At 38.4% G+C, this 17,970-nt stretch overlaps 3 protein-coding genes across 3 annotated transcripts; 1 reads left to right on the top strand and 2 right to left on the bottom strand.

The window, feature by feature from the left end:
• The first annotated feature begins 222 nt into the window (after nt 1-222).
• LOC130741453 (ethylene-responsive transcription factor CRF2-like) lies at nt 223-2,171 on the top strand. Its single transcript, XM_057594374.1, has one exon. The coding sequence runs from the start codon at nt 775-777 to the stop codon at nt 1,861-1,863; it is 1,089 nt and encodes a 362-aa protein (XP_057450357.1). The 5' UTR covers nt 223-774; the 3' UTR covers nt 1,864-2,171.
• A 10,369-nt stretch (nt 2,172-12,540) lies between these two features.
• LOC130743642 (uncharacterized) lies at nt 12,541-13,029 on the bottom strand. The gene has a single exon (XM_057595877.1). It carries the CDS (start codon nt 13,027-13,029, stop codon nt 12,541-12,543), a length of 489 nt encoding a protein of 162 aa, XP_057451860.1.
• A 6-nt stretch (nt 13,030-13,035) lies between these two features.
• On the bottom strand, nt 13,036-16,319 carry LOC130743635 (uncharacterized). The gene is made up of 2 exons (XM_057595872.1): nt 15,078-16,319; nt 13,036-13,104 (listed from the first exon to the last, which is right to left on the bottom strand). The coding sequence occupies exons 1-2, from the start codon at nt 16,317-16,319 to the stop codon at nt 13,036-13,038; spliced, it is 1,311 nt and encodes a 436-aa protein (XP_057451855.1).
• Between the last annotated feature and the right edge of the window lie 1,651 nt (nt 16,320-17,970).

Genomic DNA, 17,970 nt, shown 5'->3' with positions numbered 1-17,970 from the left:
CAAATTTGAATGTCAGAAAAGATATTTTCTTAAATGAAACACGTAATGTTTTTCGAACGGGTGGAGACATCGGTGAGAGACAAAAAGAGACAAAATGATTAAGCTAGAAATTAGTAAAGCAGTTTTATATTTTTTCCTTATTTTGATTTAATAATAGAGGGTGATAAAAATCTTGCCCGTTTCGGCTCTTTGGATCCTATAAAACCGCGATTTCAGTGTTTTGGTCTGCTCAGCCACTGAACTCTTGTTCCTAAGTTCTCTTCTCACCTCTCTTCAATAGCACCACCAACAACACTTCCTCTTGACCTCTATCAGTAGTACCTTTCATCTTGCAGAATCTGTGCCTTCTATTCTCCTCAACTTTGAATCCAAAGATTGATTTGGTTTCCTTTTCCATTTTCAAGGGAGGAGGAAGTTTCAACGAAAGTCTCCTCAATCAAACTTCTCTATCTGCAATCAATCACCAGCATCCCAATATATCTTTCTTACCCATATGACATTAAAAGTTCTTCTTTTCTCTTTATTCCTCTCACTCTCTACCTTCTTCCGTTTTTAATATCTCCAGCGATTTTCTTTCCCCTTTTTTTTCACTCTTTTTCCCCTTTCAGTACCCACCTTTTCAATTCTTTTGGAAGATAAAAAACCCCATCATAAAAGCCCATCCTTGTGCCTCACGATTCTCTCTCTTTTTATATTCCAAAACTTGGGTCTATTTGTTTCTCCAGGCACACTGTGTTTCTTTACCAAAACAGAACACTCAACACAACACAACACATGATGGAAATGGAAATGGAACAGAGTTTCCTATGCAAATACACAGAGCACCACAGCATCACCAAGAAGCTTGTGAAGGGAAAAACCATGGAGCCCAGAGTGGTGAGCATATCTGTCACCGACCCAGACGCCACCGACTCCTCCAGCGACGAAGAAGGAGGAGGAAGCAGAGGAGAGAGGTTCTTCCGCCGGAGAACAAAGCGCTATGTCAACAGGATCGAGATTGAAACCACCGCCACCGTTTCAAACCCACGGAAAAGGCCAGCCGTGAAAACACCGTCATCCCACCGGCGGCCGGCGAAGGTTCCGGCGGTTAACGGCGATGGGAGGAAGTTCCGCGGTGTCCGGCAGCGGCCGTGGGGGAAATGGGCAGCGGAGATTCGAGATCCGGCGAAGAGAGTCCGCCTTTGGCTTGGCACCTACAACACGGCGGAGGAGGCCGCCATGGTGTACGACAATGCCGCGATTCGACTCCGTGGACCTGACGCGCTGACGAACTTCGTCACGCCGCCGCAGAAGGAAAATGAAGATGCTCCGCCGCTTCCGGTGGCTGTGAAACCTGAAATGAAGGTCACCGTCGACGCAGAAGCCTCGTCGAGTTACGACTCCGGCGACGACCACCGGTGTCGCAACCTCTCGTCTCCAACCTCAGTCCTCCATTTCAGAACCAACTCGACCGAGTCACAAAAACCGGTCGAACCAGAAGATACAACAACCGAACCGGAATCAGCTTCATTTTCTGGTTCAGGGGTTTTGTTCAGTGAGTACCAAAGCCAAAGCCAAGGTGAAACGACATCATTGTTTGATGAAACGACAATGGATGTCACGATTCCTTCATGGGATGATGTTTTCAACTACCAAGCCACTGATTACCCTCTTCTCTTTGAAGAAGAACCAGCACAGATTTTCAGTGACACGACGCCGTTTGGTGGTTTAGATGAAGATTTCTGCAGTGATAGCATTTTCCTTGCTGATTCTCTCATAGACTTTGATATAGCATGCCCTCCTCCTCCCTCCAACTCATGCCAGGCGGATGATGATTTCTTTCAAGACATTTGTTTCGGCTCCGATCCTCTGGTCGCACTCTGAAACCCAGAAGCTACTCACAACAATGCAGCCGTCGCTTCTCGGCAAATTTTGGTTCACGGGAAAAATTAAAATAAATTAGTAGTTTTATTTATTTATTTATTTGCATTTTTGTTTATTTTTTTGGATACTCCGTTACGAATAGGTAATGGAGTAGCGTTGAGTGAAATTTTGTTTTTACATTTTAGTAATAATAGTATAATATTACCATGTCCTATAATTAGGATGGTTTTGTTTGAGATGAGAGATGTAATGTATATTGTTCAGGTTAATGAACTAAATTTTAATAGTACTATGAGAGTTATGTTCAATTTTTCGAAACTAGTTATGTCCAATTTGATTTGCTCTTGTTTTGGAGCCACTATTTTGGTCCAAATGACACTGCTATACATCAACCTCAACCACAAGCAAAATGATTTGCATTTGTTGAAGAAAAAACAGGAAAAAGGTTAAGGAAATGTCAATCCAATTTAATGAATGGACGTGAAATGCTGAAGGGGCGCTGATTGCGGTTGTGGCCGGTCAGTCGGTTGGGTTTTTTTGGTTGTTAATGGTTTTTTATGAAAAGGAAAATAAATGTTTAAAACGTTACATGCTGTGGTTTAATAGAAATCTTGGAAGCTTTATTAAGGGGACCCTTATTAAGGTGTGCAAGTTGCTATGCCAAAAAGAAAAGGTGTATGTATAAAGAGAAAAACGAGTGCGTGTGTGTACATCAAAAGGTGAAGCAGAAGAAGAGTGTATTAATTGTCGGGAATGGACTTTTTCAGAGTGCACGAGACTTATTAAGGGTCTAAATTCCTCACCTTTTTGTCTACTTTTCCTTTGCAAATTGCAATTAGCTTGCTAATTAGATAAATGTCAAACAATTAGTGAAGAAATAAAAACTTTGCTTTTTGGGTTGATTTAACGGTTACCAATTAAATAAAATAACATAGAATTAGGGCATTTAAAATATTTCAATAACGGATATTCAATTAATTATATTTCCTTTTAATGTCACTTTTGTATTGTTACTATGATCTGCTTAGTATTCTAAGGAAGAGTGTTTTTTTTCCCTTCAAATTGTATTATTTCGGTCAACCAGTAAATTAAGATGGAATTGATTAGCCAGATTTAACAAGCTGACCAATGAATGGTGGAAGACAAATCCTATATTTTTCTTCATTTTGAAAATTTCTATCTAATTTTGACCAAAAGAAATTTCTATCTAATTGATATGACACAAAATGGAAGCTGAATCTAATTGATATGGACACATTTGGTAAAGATAGGAAAATGGTGCTTTATATGAGACCTATCCACCTCTAGAGAGATGTAGAAATAAAGGAGAGAGAAATGAGTGATATGATGAGTGATGTGATAAAATAGGAGGACCGCTATTTGGTACGACATACCAGCGCACGAGGAGGCACGACCTTGAGCGAGCTATTGCATTAATTTTATTATTTTTTAAATCCATAAACCATCTGTAACCAATACACCGTTGCTTAACTTGGTGGAGGTTACACACTGGGGTCTCCCATGACCCATGACCCATCACACAACCACGAAGCATTGTTCACCCTCCAGCCGCCGTCAGACGAGCCGCACTGTGAACGCTTCCATCATCCCAACCCGGCACCGTCGTTTCAGCCCTGGCTTGCTATTTTGTGTCTCATAATTGCCACCGTCCTTGCGCCGCCGTCGCAGAACTTCAATTTCGTGAGATCAAACTCCACCGAGATCCCTATCTCTTTCTCCTCTCCCTTCTTCTTTTCTGCATTTTCCCTTCCTTTTACCACTGCAGTGTCTGGAATTTGTGGTTTCTCATAACATGTTATTGATGCCATCACTAACAATTTTGTAAGTCAGTACACTATAGGATGGAGGTTTTAAGAAGATAAGGACTTGCAAATTCCAATTGAGATGAAACCGTGGAGAACAAAATTGATAAACGATGATGTTCATAAGCTGAAGAAGAAAATAAAAAAAAAAAGAAATCATGGAAGAAAGTGGATGTCATGGTGTTGGGTAGATCTCCACATGTTGAATCTTTAAGTCCCACATCGTGAAGAAAGTGAATTTGAACTCACTAGAATAAGCAAGCACGTGACTCGTGCGTAATCGACGAGTTAGGCTTCGTGCCTTTTAGCATTTTCCAATAAAATAGATAAAGAGATAGAAAGAAAAATAAGTGAAAATAATAGGTAAGAGAAAAAGAGTGTGAGAATATCAAAGTTCATTTAAAATACTACCAAGTAGTCATATTAATATTTAAATTATTTCTTTTTTGTCTTTCAAAAAAAATTATTTAAATAATTTTTATTATTAAACTAATTCCTAAATTAGTAATTTTTTTTTGAAAGACTTAAATCAGTAAATTGGTATCATAAAAATTTTAATTTTTTTTAATTTCAAATTGTATCCAAAAATAGAAAAAACATGAAGTCAAATAATTTGAAAAATAATTCATGCCTGAAAAAAAACCCGAGAAAAAATTTGTACATGAAAAATAAAGTTTCAGTAAGGTCGTGTAAGAGACAAAAGATGAAGCTTGATATTGACACAATTGAAGATTCCTAGTATCCCTCTACTGTTGCTGTCAATGGTTTGAATTGTTCCCCTGCATTCATTCATTTCCTATTAACTAAAAATAATAATTATTGATGAGTTTTTATTCATTATTTTCATCTATACATATTTTAAGTATGTATTTGATAAAAAAAATAGTAGTGGAAGAGCAGTTTTCTGAAAAATATTGATTGCCAAAAATCCTAAGAATTATTAATTTTTTCAACTCTCTGACCTGCAGGAAATATTTATCCTTTCCACAATTTGCATAGACAGAAATTTTATGTTGTGGTCATAGCAAAGTAGTATCTATCTCATGGCTACAGTGGTGTGCGTGGTTGGAGAGAGGCCATGTCTCGTGAGACTAGTGAGCATCAAAGTACACTTAATTGCTTGACTCTTACTCCATAACATGTGTGTCTTCATATAAACAGAGAGAGAGAAAGAGGTAGATGGATGAAAGGCATCAATGATATAGAAAAAGGGAATAAAGGATAAGCTCCTATGAATGATTGTGTCGAAACTCCGAAGCACGATTAAAATTCAATTTGATATACTAAAGAGCTTATCTAAATTTACCTTATAAAATAAGAAATTACACAAGTAATGGAGAGAACTTATCATCTAATTGAATAGTTGTTTATCTATATATTTCTTTGAGTTATTTTTATAAATTGCAAATTGAATTATGAATAAATGTTATTAATACATACTTGTAACAATATTTTTATTTTGTTTTAATAAATTTATCAAATTAACTCATAAAAAGTTATTTCCAAATGAACATTTAGGACCGTTTGTTTTTTTATTAAAAGAATTGAAGTCTCCCCAATCTACATGAGAGGATTGTTCTCATGATGTTTTCTATCATTAATAATCAGTTTGTTCTAAAAAAAAAAAAGAATTGAAGTCTCATTTAGTAAGAATTGGTGAGGAAAAGACAATATCATAAGAGATGTGAGACATTAAACCAATTCCTTGATTTACACTATTTTTTAATATAGTATAAAAATTATTACAGTGTAATTAAATTTCTTTTGTATTAGTATTAAATTAATTTTAAAAACTTTGGTTGTAATATATTTTATTGATTTGGGTTCTCTGTTTTTAGGTTTATTATTGTGGTTTCAATTGCAGAGGTGCTGATTTATCATATATCTGGTTGTAAACATTGATACTCAATTATTGTCCCCATATGTTATTCTATTTTTCAATCATAACTAATCTTTAAAAACCAATTTAATAATTTGAAAAATCCTTAAGTGAATTTAAAATATTTTAAATCAAGTAATAAGGTTTTAATATAAGTTATAATAACATATTTTTTTATACTTTTTTATCAACAATAAAATAATTTTAACTTTTTTTGAACTTGAAATAATTTGAACTTAAAAATTATAATAAGTTATAATTTTAGTATTGTAAAATATTATTTAGTAAATTTAAATTTATTCAACTTTTGTTATAATTATTTTTCTCTGTTATGCTTCCTCAAGTTATTTTTACTTCCATATAACAGATAAAAAATCATATTAATTTTTTTTCAAATAATATACACATTCGATATAGTAATAATAATATCTTATAGAGACATTTTTTTTAATTTTCAGCTATTTTTTCGATATTAATTATTAATAAATATTTTTTTATAAGTAATAAATAGTAATAATTTTTATTTTTTATTTTTTTTAAAATTTCTCAACTTATGATTAATAACTAATAAGATTTATAATTATTATTAACAATAATGTACAGAATATAAACAAATTATTATTAACAATCTATTATTGTCATTAATGTAAGGTAGTCAATTTCAATTATTATTATTTTTTAAAAATTCACCTCAGGTTGTAATGAATAATTAAAATTTAAATAATTTAAATATTTCATTTTAAATAAGAGCAATTGAAAAGTTTTAAATTTTAATATTTACTTTTAAATATGAGAAATTGAAAAGTTTAACAATTAATAATTAATATAATGAATAATAAAGTTGATGTAGTTTTTATTTTAGTTTTCAGTTTTTTTATTTAATGTTTTTAATTCAAAATAAATTTACTATTTTTTATGTGTTTAATGTTTTTTTTTTCAAGTCTGCTTTACATATGTATATAGATGTGGTATCTAAAATTCTGGATGGTGCATGTTGGTTTGGAATTTCAAACTAGGCAGAATTAGGGTTGAATGACCAAATGAGGTGTTGTCGACAAACCATGACGAAGATCCCACTTCAAGAAGAAAAAGTGGCTAAGTGTTGAGTCGCTACTTCGCCGAGAGACAGTCTCAACTAAATCATTGCAGAGAGAAAATCGACTAAAGATGACCTATAAAGTGTGTCAATAAAAGCTTTCCTTGACAAGAGGTTGAGTTTCACCAGCAAATGAGTAGTTACCACTAATAAGCTGGAGGGGAGATCGTGGGCAAAGAAGAACGTGGGTAACCGCAAGATAATGGAGACCTGACGCTGGTAATTGCACATGCATGTTGTAGAACATAACCGTCACATATAAGTTGCAAAGTGGTCTATAAATAGAAGATTCAGAAACTAGAGAAGGGGTTTGTAAACTCAGATTCAGAAAATCATATGTGCTATGAAATGTCCAAGTCACCGAGACTAAAAGAGGAGTGTTTGAGTTTCACTGAGTATGTGTTTGGTTGAACGTCTCATGTTCTTATGCTTTTGCTTGCAATTTGTAAACGATGCACGATATCATTTTATTCAAGTAATGCAATTTGTTTCAAGTTAGTGTTTGCTATATTGTTGCACTTTTATTTCGAGATTTTTGTTTAATTGAAATTGTTCTTTTTCAACATTTTTCCTTTAAAATTTAGTAAAAAATCCATCACTTTCTAATAGTGTTTTCGTTAAAGAACCTTCAATCGACTTGTTTATGGTCCAAGAATTAGAAAATATTTGTTTACCAAAAACCAATGTAAACAGCTGGCTCACCATTTGTGCTTTAATTTGGGCTCCCTTGTCTCCCTATTAGATTTTGAATCTTCTATTTATAAAAAAGTTATCTTGATCATATCTCTAGTCAAGATGAGGTTTTTCAACACTTGCAAAAGGGGTATGGTATCACGACTCATTGTATCGAATGTCTTATTTTGAAAATATGGTGGCAAGGTGATGTGTGCATTTGACATGTTGATGATGCGAACAACGGTACAAATGTAAATAGCTTCTGCGAAGGGAGCATAGTAATGCGGTGGTGACTCACTTTTGATGGAGAAAATCATCGAAATTCAATGTGAAAAATTGGAGTCCCATATTGGTTTTAAGAATTAGCGAGCAGGTGAAGACAATATAAAAAATGTGACTCATAAATTCAGTATTTTTTTTAGTAAAAATATAATGTCCATGTCATTGCAATCTTCATTGGTGTATTGAGTTCCCCCTTTCTCCCCAACATTTACTCAAACCCACGCCACACATTGAATAATTTTGACTTCATTTAGACTTATTGATACTTAGAAAATGCACTAAATAAATTTCAATAAGTACTTTTTTATTTGCATCAAACATGTATAAATTTTAATTGGCATTATGATTAGTCTTGTACCAAATCAGATCCTTTACAGCGACTGTGTTTCCCTATTCATATCCAGCGGAACTATTGACCATACCAATATTGATTGACATCATAGGACCATTCATCAGTCACAGTTCCCAGACACAATTGAGTCGTTTTCCTTTTATCATTGATCAATTTCTAATTTTTGCTAACCATTATTTGATCAATAAGAGGTGTAATTGGACCAATTATAAAACTAATCTTGACCTTTTAGGACCGCAAAGTGTAAATATATGGTTAGAGTTTTTTTTATAGAGAGAGCTAATCGGAGAGGATCTGAATTATCTCCATCTGATACGCCACTCGTTCATCTGATGCTGAAAAATATCTGAGCATATTTTTCTCCTAGATTCCACAAACATATTGTGTGTTTCCTAACTTAGAAGAGTGTTAAATTGTTAATTGACTTAATTCATTTAAGTATTTAACATGTTTAATTGCCAAAATCGTTTGAGATACAGATTTTTATATAATAAATTTAAATCTTTCCTTTTAAAGGTGTTGCTTCTTTTCTCACAGCTTTGTGGCGTATTAAAAATATTGAAATTTCATATCAAATTAATAAGTGTCAGCCGCCTTCCAATTCCTGTGGATTAGTCAATACCACAAATTAATAAAGGAATTGTGATATGAATTCAAGCAGTTGAACTGTGTATTTGATGTGATATGGGATAATACATTCACATTCGTCAAGTCTCTGTTTGAATATCAGGTAAATTCTTTTTTTTTGAAATTAATATCAGATAAATTCAATCTGAATAAACTTTCATTACATACAATTTATATTTTTTTGGTACAGACATTACAATTTATATAAGAAGAAATAGAATTATGTTTATTTTTCAAAATAAATAACAATATCCGTTTGCGCTTGTGCAAATACTATATACAAAGATAGCCAAAATCTTCTTATTCGGTGGTGCATGCTCAAATCTTATTTGAACCTTTAAAAAATAATAAAAGAAAGTCAGCATTGTACAGTTTTTATTTTATAGTGACCATTTCAGTTGGGTGTGCAAGTCATTACCACCATTTGATATGAAGTAGCAAACTGGGCTCCATATGCCCATATAAACTTCAAAAGGCATTCATTTAGATTTTGCGCTGGTCAAATTTACACATGAGGTTGTCTTTGTGGACATAATCGAATGCACTTTCCCACCATTGTGATTGGTTATTATGGAGAAGTTGATGCATTTTCTATGGTGATTGCCGGTTGGTAAAGGTAAAACATGGTTCTGCCTATAATATCATACATGTATATGCATATATACTTATGGGCTTGCTGCTTGGAGTGTCCCATGGCATGTGACATCTCTGAAAATTGCCACCTGAGGTCATCAAGGTTACCATATGTATTGAATCAAAGCATTGGTTAGCTAAGTGGGACTACTCTTGATGTTTTGCAGCAAGATGCATGACACACATATGACATGTGAAAATGTTTATTGCTTTCTCTGACCCGTTTGAAGCTTATCATCCTAGCGTTTTTGGGAGCTGGCTATTCTACCTGTGTTAAAATGGGCTAGACCAGAGGGTGTGACCCTAATAGTTCAATTAAGGATATATTTAGATATATGTTGACGTCGATGTTAACAAGCATCAGAACTACTCTGAGACAAAAATTGAGTATTATTTATTTAACCTAGTCAGACCCAAAAAGTTATCAACCAAATGCGGGGGCTGACTTGAGGAGAGGATATTGTAACGCCTCGATTTCTCGAGTGTCACACAGTAACCTAGTAACCAATTTTAATAAAGAATTTTCGTCAATTCGATTATTAATCCTCAATTAATGACAAAGGTTCATTTTACGAAAAACTCTTAAACATTAACTTTTAATAAACCGTACTCCCGTATAATCGGAAACGTCTAAATACACAGGACCAAATAACTGAAATAATACTTGCATTTAATTAAAAGAAAACAGTACTCAAACCCATGTGTGAGATAAATGAAATCGAGTACAAAAGTTGTGAAACCATTACATCCGAAATAAAATAATAAAACCATAAAGATAGTTTAATCAAAACTGAATTTCAAAAGTTCAATGCGAATACTCTCAAGCCCGCAATGTAAAATGCTCTCAGGCTTCATCTTCACTATCCACTATGTAGATCACGTCCTCAAAGGAACACCCGAGCTTACGACGCTTCTCGGGAAGAGACTCAAGTGGCGGAACCTCAATAGCACCCCACACACAGCAAGCCTCATCCTCACCCCACCAAGTCGATACTTCTGGTACACGCCCACTCAACCCTGGATTGTCATCGTCCTTCGGAACCTCAACTTGAGTTTGCGTTGGGACTATGGTCTTCACTTCCGGTTGTTGTGACTCAGCTGCTGCTTCCTCTGAAGGGTCGACCTCCGCTGAAGACACCCGTGAGCCTTCGTCCTTTGGGAAACAGAATCGTGGAGGTGTGTATGGCATTGTGATCACTCCACCCACCATACATTGCGATTCCACGACGTCTCCGTGTACGCCTAGACCAGCTAGTTTCGCATCGCCGACATAAATGCGTCGGACTCCGGATGTGTCGGCCATCCAAGCCCGATCATTCTTTTCATCATACAGGGTCAGCTCCCAGAAATGGGTCGATGTTGACGTCTTCGCCAGAACCATCTACCCCCCCTCCCCCAAAACAACACAAAACAAACAAGAAAGGGCCAGGTTCATGCAAGCCATAAGAATATAATAATCACGTCATATCATATTTCGCCGGCTTAACCATAGTTTTATATAACAGTTAGTCACCTAGTTGTTATGTTAAACTAACAATCCTCACATCACACAACCACCACAACACCTTGGCCAATGTCGAACATCCGCAGATGCACAATTCTCGAGGGGACACACAGAACAACCCTCAGTTCTCGGGGAGACGCACAGTCGATCCTAAGGGGACACGCAGTACAACCCTTGATTCTCAGGACGACATTAAGTCAATCCAACACCCTCGCGTGCATGTAACCGTTTGTCTCTAACGGCACCATCGTTCTCATGGTCCATAGTCACAACTAGACCTATGTTCCATTTAGTTTCTCATTTTACTTGCAAGCGATTAAGTTCTCAATTCTCTTTGTTCATGGCTCTGATAAGTCAACTTAGAGTCTTAACAATTTCGACGTTGAATAATGTATTATCAACGACATAAAATATACACAACACCAATAGGAATTACATCTGGATGAGCGACCTTTGTAGCAATATCTCAGTCAGGCAATATACGTGTTACATTGATACTCATAATCACGTTCACATGCATTTCAACACATAACTCATGGCAATTCCATCAAGCAAAACATTAGGCGAACTTTTGCATGAAACGAAAGAAAGAAAACTCGCAGAAACCCCAAAATAGGGTTCGGCCGAACCCAAAAAGGGCTCTAGGGCTTGATATTTTTTTTCTTTCTTTTGTTTCATCACCACAAGCCTATGACCAGCCAACAATATCAATCATATTCTCCCAAAAATCCAGATCTGAACATTCATCAACTTTCATGTTAAAACACGTGAAAATCAAGCCAAATTTAGCAAATAATCGTGAAATCGATACATAAGATCATAGAGCCATGCAAGGTACATCAAATAAGGATTAAGAATCATGGTTTTCATGGTAAAAGGTACAGCAACAACCAACTTCAATAAACCTCATGCAAAACATGCAAGAACATAGCTTTCCTCAAGAGATTTTCATGGCAAAACCCTAAACCTCTACCCTTTTTCTAAACCAGCCCTTATCTTGATCAAACTTGATGAAAAAGAAGTGATCTTGATGCTAAAAGTGACCCAACAAGCTGCTGTCCAAACCTTTTCTTCATCTCCCACTCGATCTCTCCCTCTCACTCACGTTATCTCTCTCACTCTCTCGTTCACGGTCCCTCTTTCTCTCTTTCTTTCTTTTCTTTTCTTTCCTTCTGAGTGTTTCACGTAAAAAGGTGTATGAAAGGCACTTCTAATTCAGCTTTTGGTGCTAAATGAAAACAAGGAAAAATTCTCCCCCCTTCCTCTCACAAAGCCGGCGGCACACACACACATGTGGGCTAGGGTTATTTTTTTTTTCCTTATTCTCTAGCCCAAACCCAAAACATCTAGTTAATCACTTTAATTACCCATAATAAGATTTAAAAGCCAAATAAAAACCCTCCCATCACCTAATGTGGCTGGCGGCCGCAAGAAATATTAGGGTTTCAAACCCTAATTTTCTTTTTCTCTCAAGCCCGCTACAATCCAAGGCCCAATTAGAGTTTTTCTCTTATTTCCCTAAGCCCACAAACTCTGATTTAATTATATAATTAATTAAATAATTAATCATTCAACTAAATGATTAAAATTCCACAAATTGATTTTAAATCAATATATCACGCAATTCACAATAATTCACAAAATTCACTTCATCTCCAAATCACAAGTTCCACATACATCATCAAACAAAATTCATCATTCACTAAACTTCACATATATTATTTATCTCAAATAATAATACAATACTTAATTAATATCAGGGTCTTACAATACCACCCCCCTTAAAAATAGTTTCGCCCTCGAAACCTAAGGTTCTACAAACAACTCGGGATGTGACTCCCGCATCTTACTCTCTAATTCCCACGTAGCGTCGCCCGTCGCTTGATTCCAAATCACTTTCACCAAGGATACCTCCTTGTTTCTTAAGCGTTTGGTACTCTTGTCGACGATCTTGATGGGTGGCATTACCATCGTCAGATCATCCTTTAGCTGAATATCATCAGGTTCAATAACATGAGAGTCATCAGCCATGTACTTCCACAATTGCGACACATGAAGTACGTCATGAATGTTGGATAGGAATGGCGACAATGCAATCCTATATGCCACTGGTCCAACCCGCTCCGTAATCTGGTACGGTCCAATGAACTTTGGAGTAGGCTTCTTCGACTTGATCGCCCTTCCGACACATGTCATCGGGGTAACTCGCAACAAGACATGATCTCCAGCTTGAAATTCCAGCTCCTTACTTCTGTTGTCGGTATAACTCTTCTGGCGACTCTGCGAGATCCTCATTCTTTCCTAGATTCGCTTCACCTCCTCCGTGGTCTGTTGAACCAACTCGGGTCCAATAACCAGGTTCTCCCCATCCTGATGCCAGCATAAAGGTGTACGACACCTCCGACCATACAGTGCTTCATAAGGCACCATCCCTATGCTCGCATGGAAACTGTTGTTTTAGGTGAACTCAATCAAAGGCAACAACTCATCCCAGCTCCCCTTATGATCTAACACACAAGCCCTTAGCAAATCCTCCAAGGATTGAATAGTCCTTTCGGTTTGCCTATCCGTCTGTGGATGATAAGAGAAACTCAACCTCAACTTGGTTCCCAAAGCTTGCTGCAAAGCTCCCTAGAAACGTGAGGTGAACCTCGGGTCTCTGTCCGACACAATGCTAGTCGACACACCATGCAGACGTACAATCTCTGTGATATAGATCTCTGCTAGTTTCTCCACCTTGTAGTTCAGATTGATTGGCACGAAGTGAGCAGTCTTCGTCAATCGATCAACTACCACCCATATTGCATCAAACCTCCTTCGTGTTAGTGGTAACGCTGTCACGAAGTCCATAGAGATGTTGTCCCACTTCCACTCTGGCACATCCAACGACTGTAGTTTCCCTGCTGGTTTCTGATGTTCCACCTTCGCCTTCTGACACGTCAGACAGGTCGACACATACTCAGCCACTTGTTTCTTCATCCCAGGCCACCAGAAATGAAGTTTCAAGTCCTAATACATCTTGTTCATTCCCGGATGAATACTCAACCTGCTCTTTGCAACGCAAAAGACCATCGTTCCCGATAGTGAATTTCGGTGTCTCCCCTTGAGTAACAAGTTTGCGCCACTCAATCAGTCCTTCATCAGTCTCTTGTTTCGACTTTATCTCGTCCAAGAGTCCACTCGACACCGTCGCCATTCCGAAGCTCAACTTTCCTGGCGCGAGCTTAACATCCAAGCTCAGATCTCGGAATGCCTCCAACAATTCTAACTCCTTGACCATCAACGAGGATACATGTATAGCCTTTCGACTAAGAGCGTCAGCTACAACATTGGTTTTCCCCGGATGATACTGCAGAGCAAACTCGTAGTCCTGTAGAAACTCCATCCACCTTCGCTGCCTCATGTTCAGATCTTTCTGATCGAACAAGTATCTTGTGATCACTGTAGATCGTGAACGTACTGCCATACAGGTAATGCCTCCAAATCTTGAGGGCATACACTATAGCAGCCAACTCCAAATCATGCGTAAGGTAATTCTTTTCATGAATTTTCAGCTGTCGCGAAGCATAAGCAATCACCTTTTTCTCATGCATCATTACACAACCCAACCCATTATGTGAAGCATCGCAGTACACATCATAGGGTTCTCCCTCCTTAGGTAAGGCTAGTATTGGTGCAGTAGTCAGTCGCTTCTTCATCTCCTGAAAACTCTCTTCACATTTCTCCGTCCATGCAAAGGGTTGTTTCTTCTTCGTCAATTGAGTCAACGGCGAAGTCAACTTTGCATAGTCCTTAACAAAACGTCTGTAGTAGCCAGCAAGTCCGACGAAACTTCTGATGTCGCTTGCTGTCTTAGGTTATTCCCATGCCAAAATCGATTCAATTTTGCTGGGGTCAACTGCCACACCCTGACTTGATATGACGTGACACAGGAACTTAACCTCTTCCATCCAGAATTCGCATTTCGAGCCATTAGCATAAAGCTCCTTCTCCCGCAATACTCCCAACACCTGACGTAAATGCTCTTCGTGTTCCTCTTTACTCTTCGAGTAAATCAGGATGTCGTCGATGAACACCACCACGAACTTGTCCAGGAATGGTCTGAACACTCTGTTCATGTAGTCCATAAACATTGCGGGTGCATTTGTAACTCCAAACGACATCACGAGGTACTCGTAGTGCCCGTATCGAGTCCTGAATGCAGTCTTCTGAATATCAGCCTCCTTCACACGGATCTGGTGATATCCTGACTTCAGATCTATCTTCGAGAAAACAACAGCACCTAGAAGTTGATCCATCAAGTCATCTATCCGAGGCATCGGATAACGATTCTTCACTGTCACCTTGTTGAGTTGTCGGTAGTCCACACAAAGCCTGGTCTTCTCATCCTTCTTCTTTACCAACAACACTGGTGCACCCCAAGGCGACACACTTGGTCGGATAAATCCCTTTGAAGAGAGATCCTCCAACTGCTTTGCTAACTCCGCCAACTCCGCTGGTGTCATCCGATAAGGCGCCATTGATATTGGCCCCGTGCCGGGCATGATATCAATAGAGAACTCCGTCTCTCTCACCGGCGGTAATCCAGGCACATCTTCTGGAAACACGTCCACATAATCTTGTGCTATCAAAATGTTGCGCACGTCGCTGTCATTCTTCGCCTTGGCTACGATTGAGTTCACGAATGCTGGTGAACCCTTCCTCAAGGTGTACGAATTCAAGTAATCCGTAACGCCTGAATCTGGAAACACTACGGCCTTGTTAGCACAATCCAAGAGAACGTGATACTGTGCCAACCAATACATTCCCAGAATCACATCGAGCTCCTTAAGCCCTAAGCAGACGAGGATCGCAAGGAACTTTCGATCCTCGTAGATCAATGAACATTGCAAGCATGCCGTATGTGTAACTAATCGATCGGCGACATGGGTAGTCACCACCAAATCGAAGGGTAAATCAGCAGTCAGCAATCCTAATCTCTTCACACACTCCTCAGCAATGAATGAGTGTGTAGCACCAGAATCCGATAAGACCATTAAGGAGTTTCCAGTGATCGTACACGTACCCTGGATAAGGTCATCAGTCATTGGAGCTTGTTCCCCAGATATTGCGAACACACGCCCTGGAGCAGAAGGTCTCCTTCCTCTAGCAATATTCAGCACTGGCTCGGCCTTAGCAGCATTAGGACAGTTCCTCTCTACATGCCCTGGCTTCTGGCACTTCCAGCACACAATCTCCTTTCCGCACTCATTTGCATAGTGCCCCTTCTGGTTACATTTGAAACAAACAACATCCTCCTTAGGACTAGCTGCTCCACCCCTTCCAACAATAGGTACCTTGTCAGCAGGACGCTGATAAGGCTTCCTCGGCGGTGCCTTGCTCTTGTCAAACCTCCCAGCTTTCCTTTGCCCATCAAACCTTCCGGTCTGTCTCTGTCCAGAACGGATCGGTCCCCCACTTTCAGATCTGCCCCTCTGGCGATTCTCCATGGTCTCTACCTCCCAAGTTTTCTCAACCACCTGTTGGAAAACTCTGATTCCCAGAGGCCTGACGGATCTCTCAATCTCATTTCTCAATCCCCTCATGAATCAGTTGCACAGATACGCCTCATCCACTCGCACTTGGAAGAAACGGAAGTGCTTGGATAAAGCCTCCAACTTGGCAGCATACTCTCCCATCGTCATCGTCCCCTGTTTCAGCCTAAGGAATTGGTTCTCCATCTCTTCCCTAGCAGTTTCGGGAAAGTACGTATCCATGAAAGCCTTTTTGAAAGACTCTCAAGTGATAGCCTCATTGTTAGCAGTCATCAACTGTCTAGCGCTCCTCCACCAGTACTCGGCGTCACCCTTAAGCATAAAGGTGGCCAAGTTCACCTTCTCCGCATCCGGAGTGTGAAGAGCCTCAAAAATATTCTCCATTTCCTGGATCCACAGATCAGCTTTCTCGGGTTCAACCTCGCCTTGAAACCTGGGTGGCCCATGGCGGTTGAAATCAGTCCTCATACGGATCTGGTCCTGTGCCAGCTCCCTCTCAGCCCTATGTGCCCTCGTGAAATCCTCTTCAGCCCTCCTGGTATTCTCTTCAGCTTCCCGCTGTGTCTATGCTGCGGTCTGAGCAGCAGTAGTGGCAGCCAACAGGGCCATCACCTGGGCCAGCTGTGCTATTGCTTGGCGATCTGAGCATTGGTCGGGTCCTGTCTTGGCGGCATGATCCTGCTTGGAATTAGAACCACAACCCAATGTCAGTGCCCCAACATTAGTAATTAACTTTAAGTATAAACAACAAATTTAACTCAAGTATCACAAGAATGATACTAATTTCAAACAATCTCACATCCAAGCAATCATCTTAGCAAACAATTCTACCCAATCTCACCGCGGAAACTTAGAATTCACCAAAACAAACAGCAACGAGCTCAAACTCGTGTGCCCAAAACCCTAGTGCTCTGGTTTCTCAACCGGAGCTCTGATACCACAATGTAACGCCCCGATTTCTCGAGTGTCACACAGTAACCAAGTAACCAATTTTAGTAAAGAATTTTCGTCGATTCGATTATTAATCCTCAATTAATGACAAAGGTTCATTTTACGAAAAACTCTTAAACATTAACTTTTAATAAACCGTACTCGCGTATAATCGGAAACGTCTAAATATACAGGACCGAATAACTGAAATAATACTTGCATTTAATTAAAAGAAAGGCTTAATTCCACTTTGAGCCCCTGATGTTTCACAAATGTGCGGTTTGCATCCCCTGTGTTTAAAAGGTGCGGTCAACATCCTTCATGATTCCAGAAGGATCTATTGACGCCCTTCTGTTAAGTTCCGTTAGTTGACTAAAACGGAACTCGTTGACAGTGCATTTATTATATATATTTTTTTTAAAACAGAATTATTAAATTCATTAATTCTGAAAAGGCAAATTAGTGACGGAAATAATCCGTTACAAACTTAATTAACTTCGTCACAAAATTGATCTTCATCTTCCTCAACTGAACCTCTCAAAACAAAACATCAAACACCACAAGTAGGAGAAGATTGAGAGAAAAGGATGGGAAAAGGATGCTATCAATGCAGAGAAGGGGGCGACATTAGTTTTTGCCATCAAACGTCCCTTCCTTTATCAATTTGATTCTTCATCCATGTGCTTCTTCATCAAAAAAGTAAAAGAGGTTGTGGATCTGGGTCTGGAAGGAGAAGAAGAAGTTAACCAAGAAAGGCTAAGAAGAGGTTGTG

The sequence above is a fragment of the Lotus japonicus genome, chromosome 1 (genome assembly GCF_012489685.1).
Source record: "Lotus japonicus ecotype B-129 chromosome 1, LjGifu_v1.2".
Taxonomy (NCBI): Eukaryota; Viridiplantae; Streptophyta; class Magnoliopsida; order Fabales; family Fabaceae; genus Lotus; species Lotus japonicus.
This window is presented reverse-complemented; position numbering and strand designations above follow the sequence as displayed.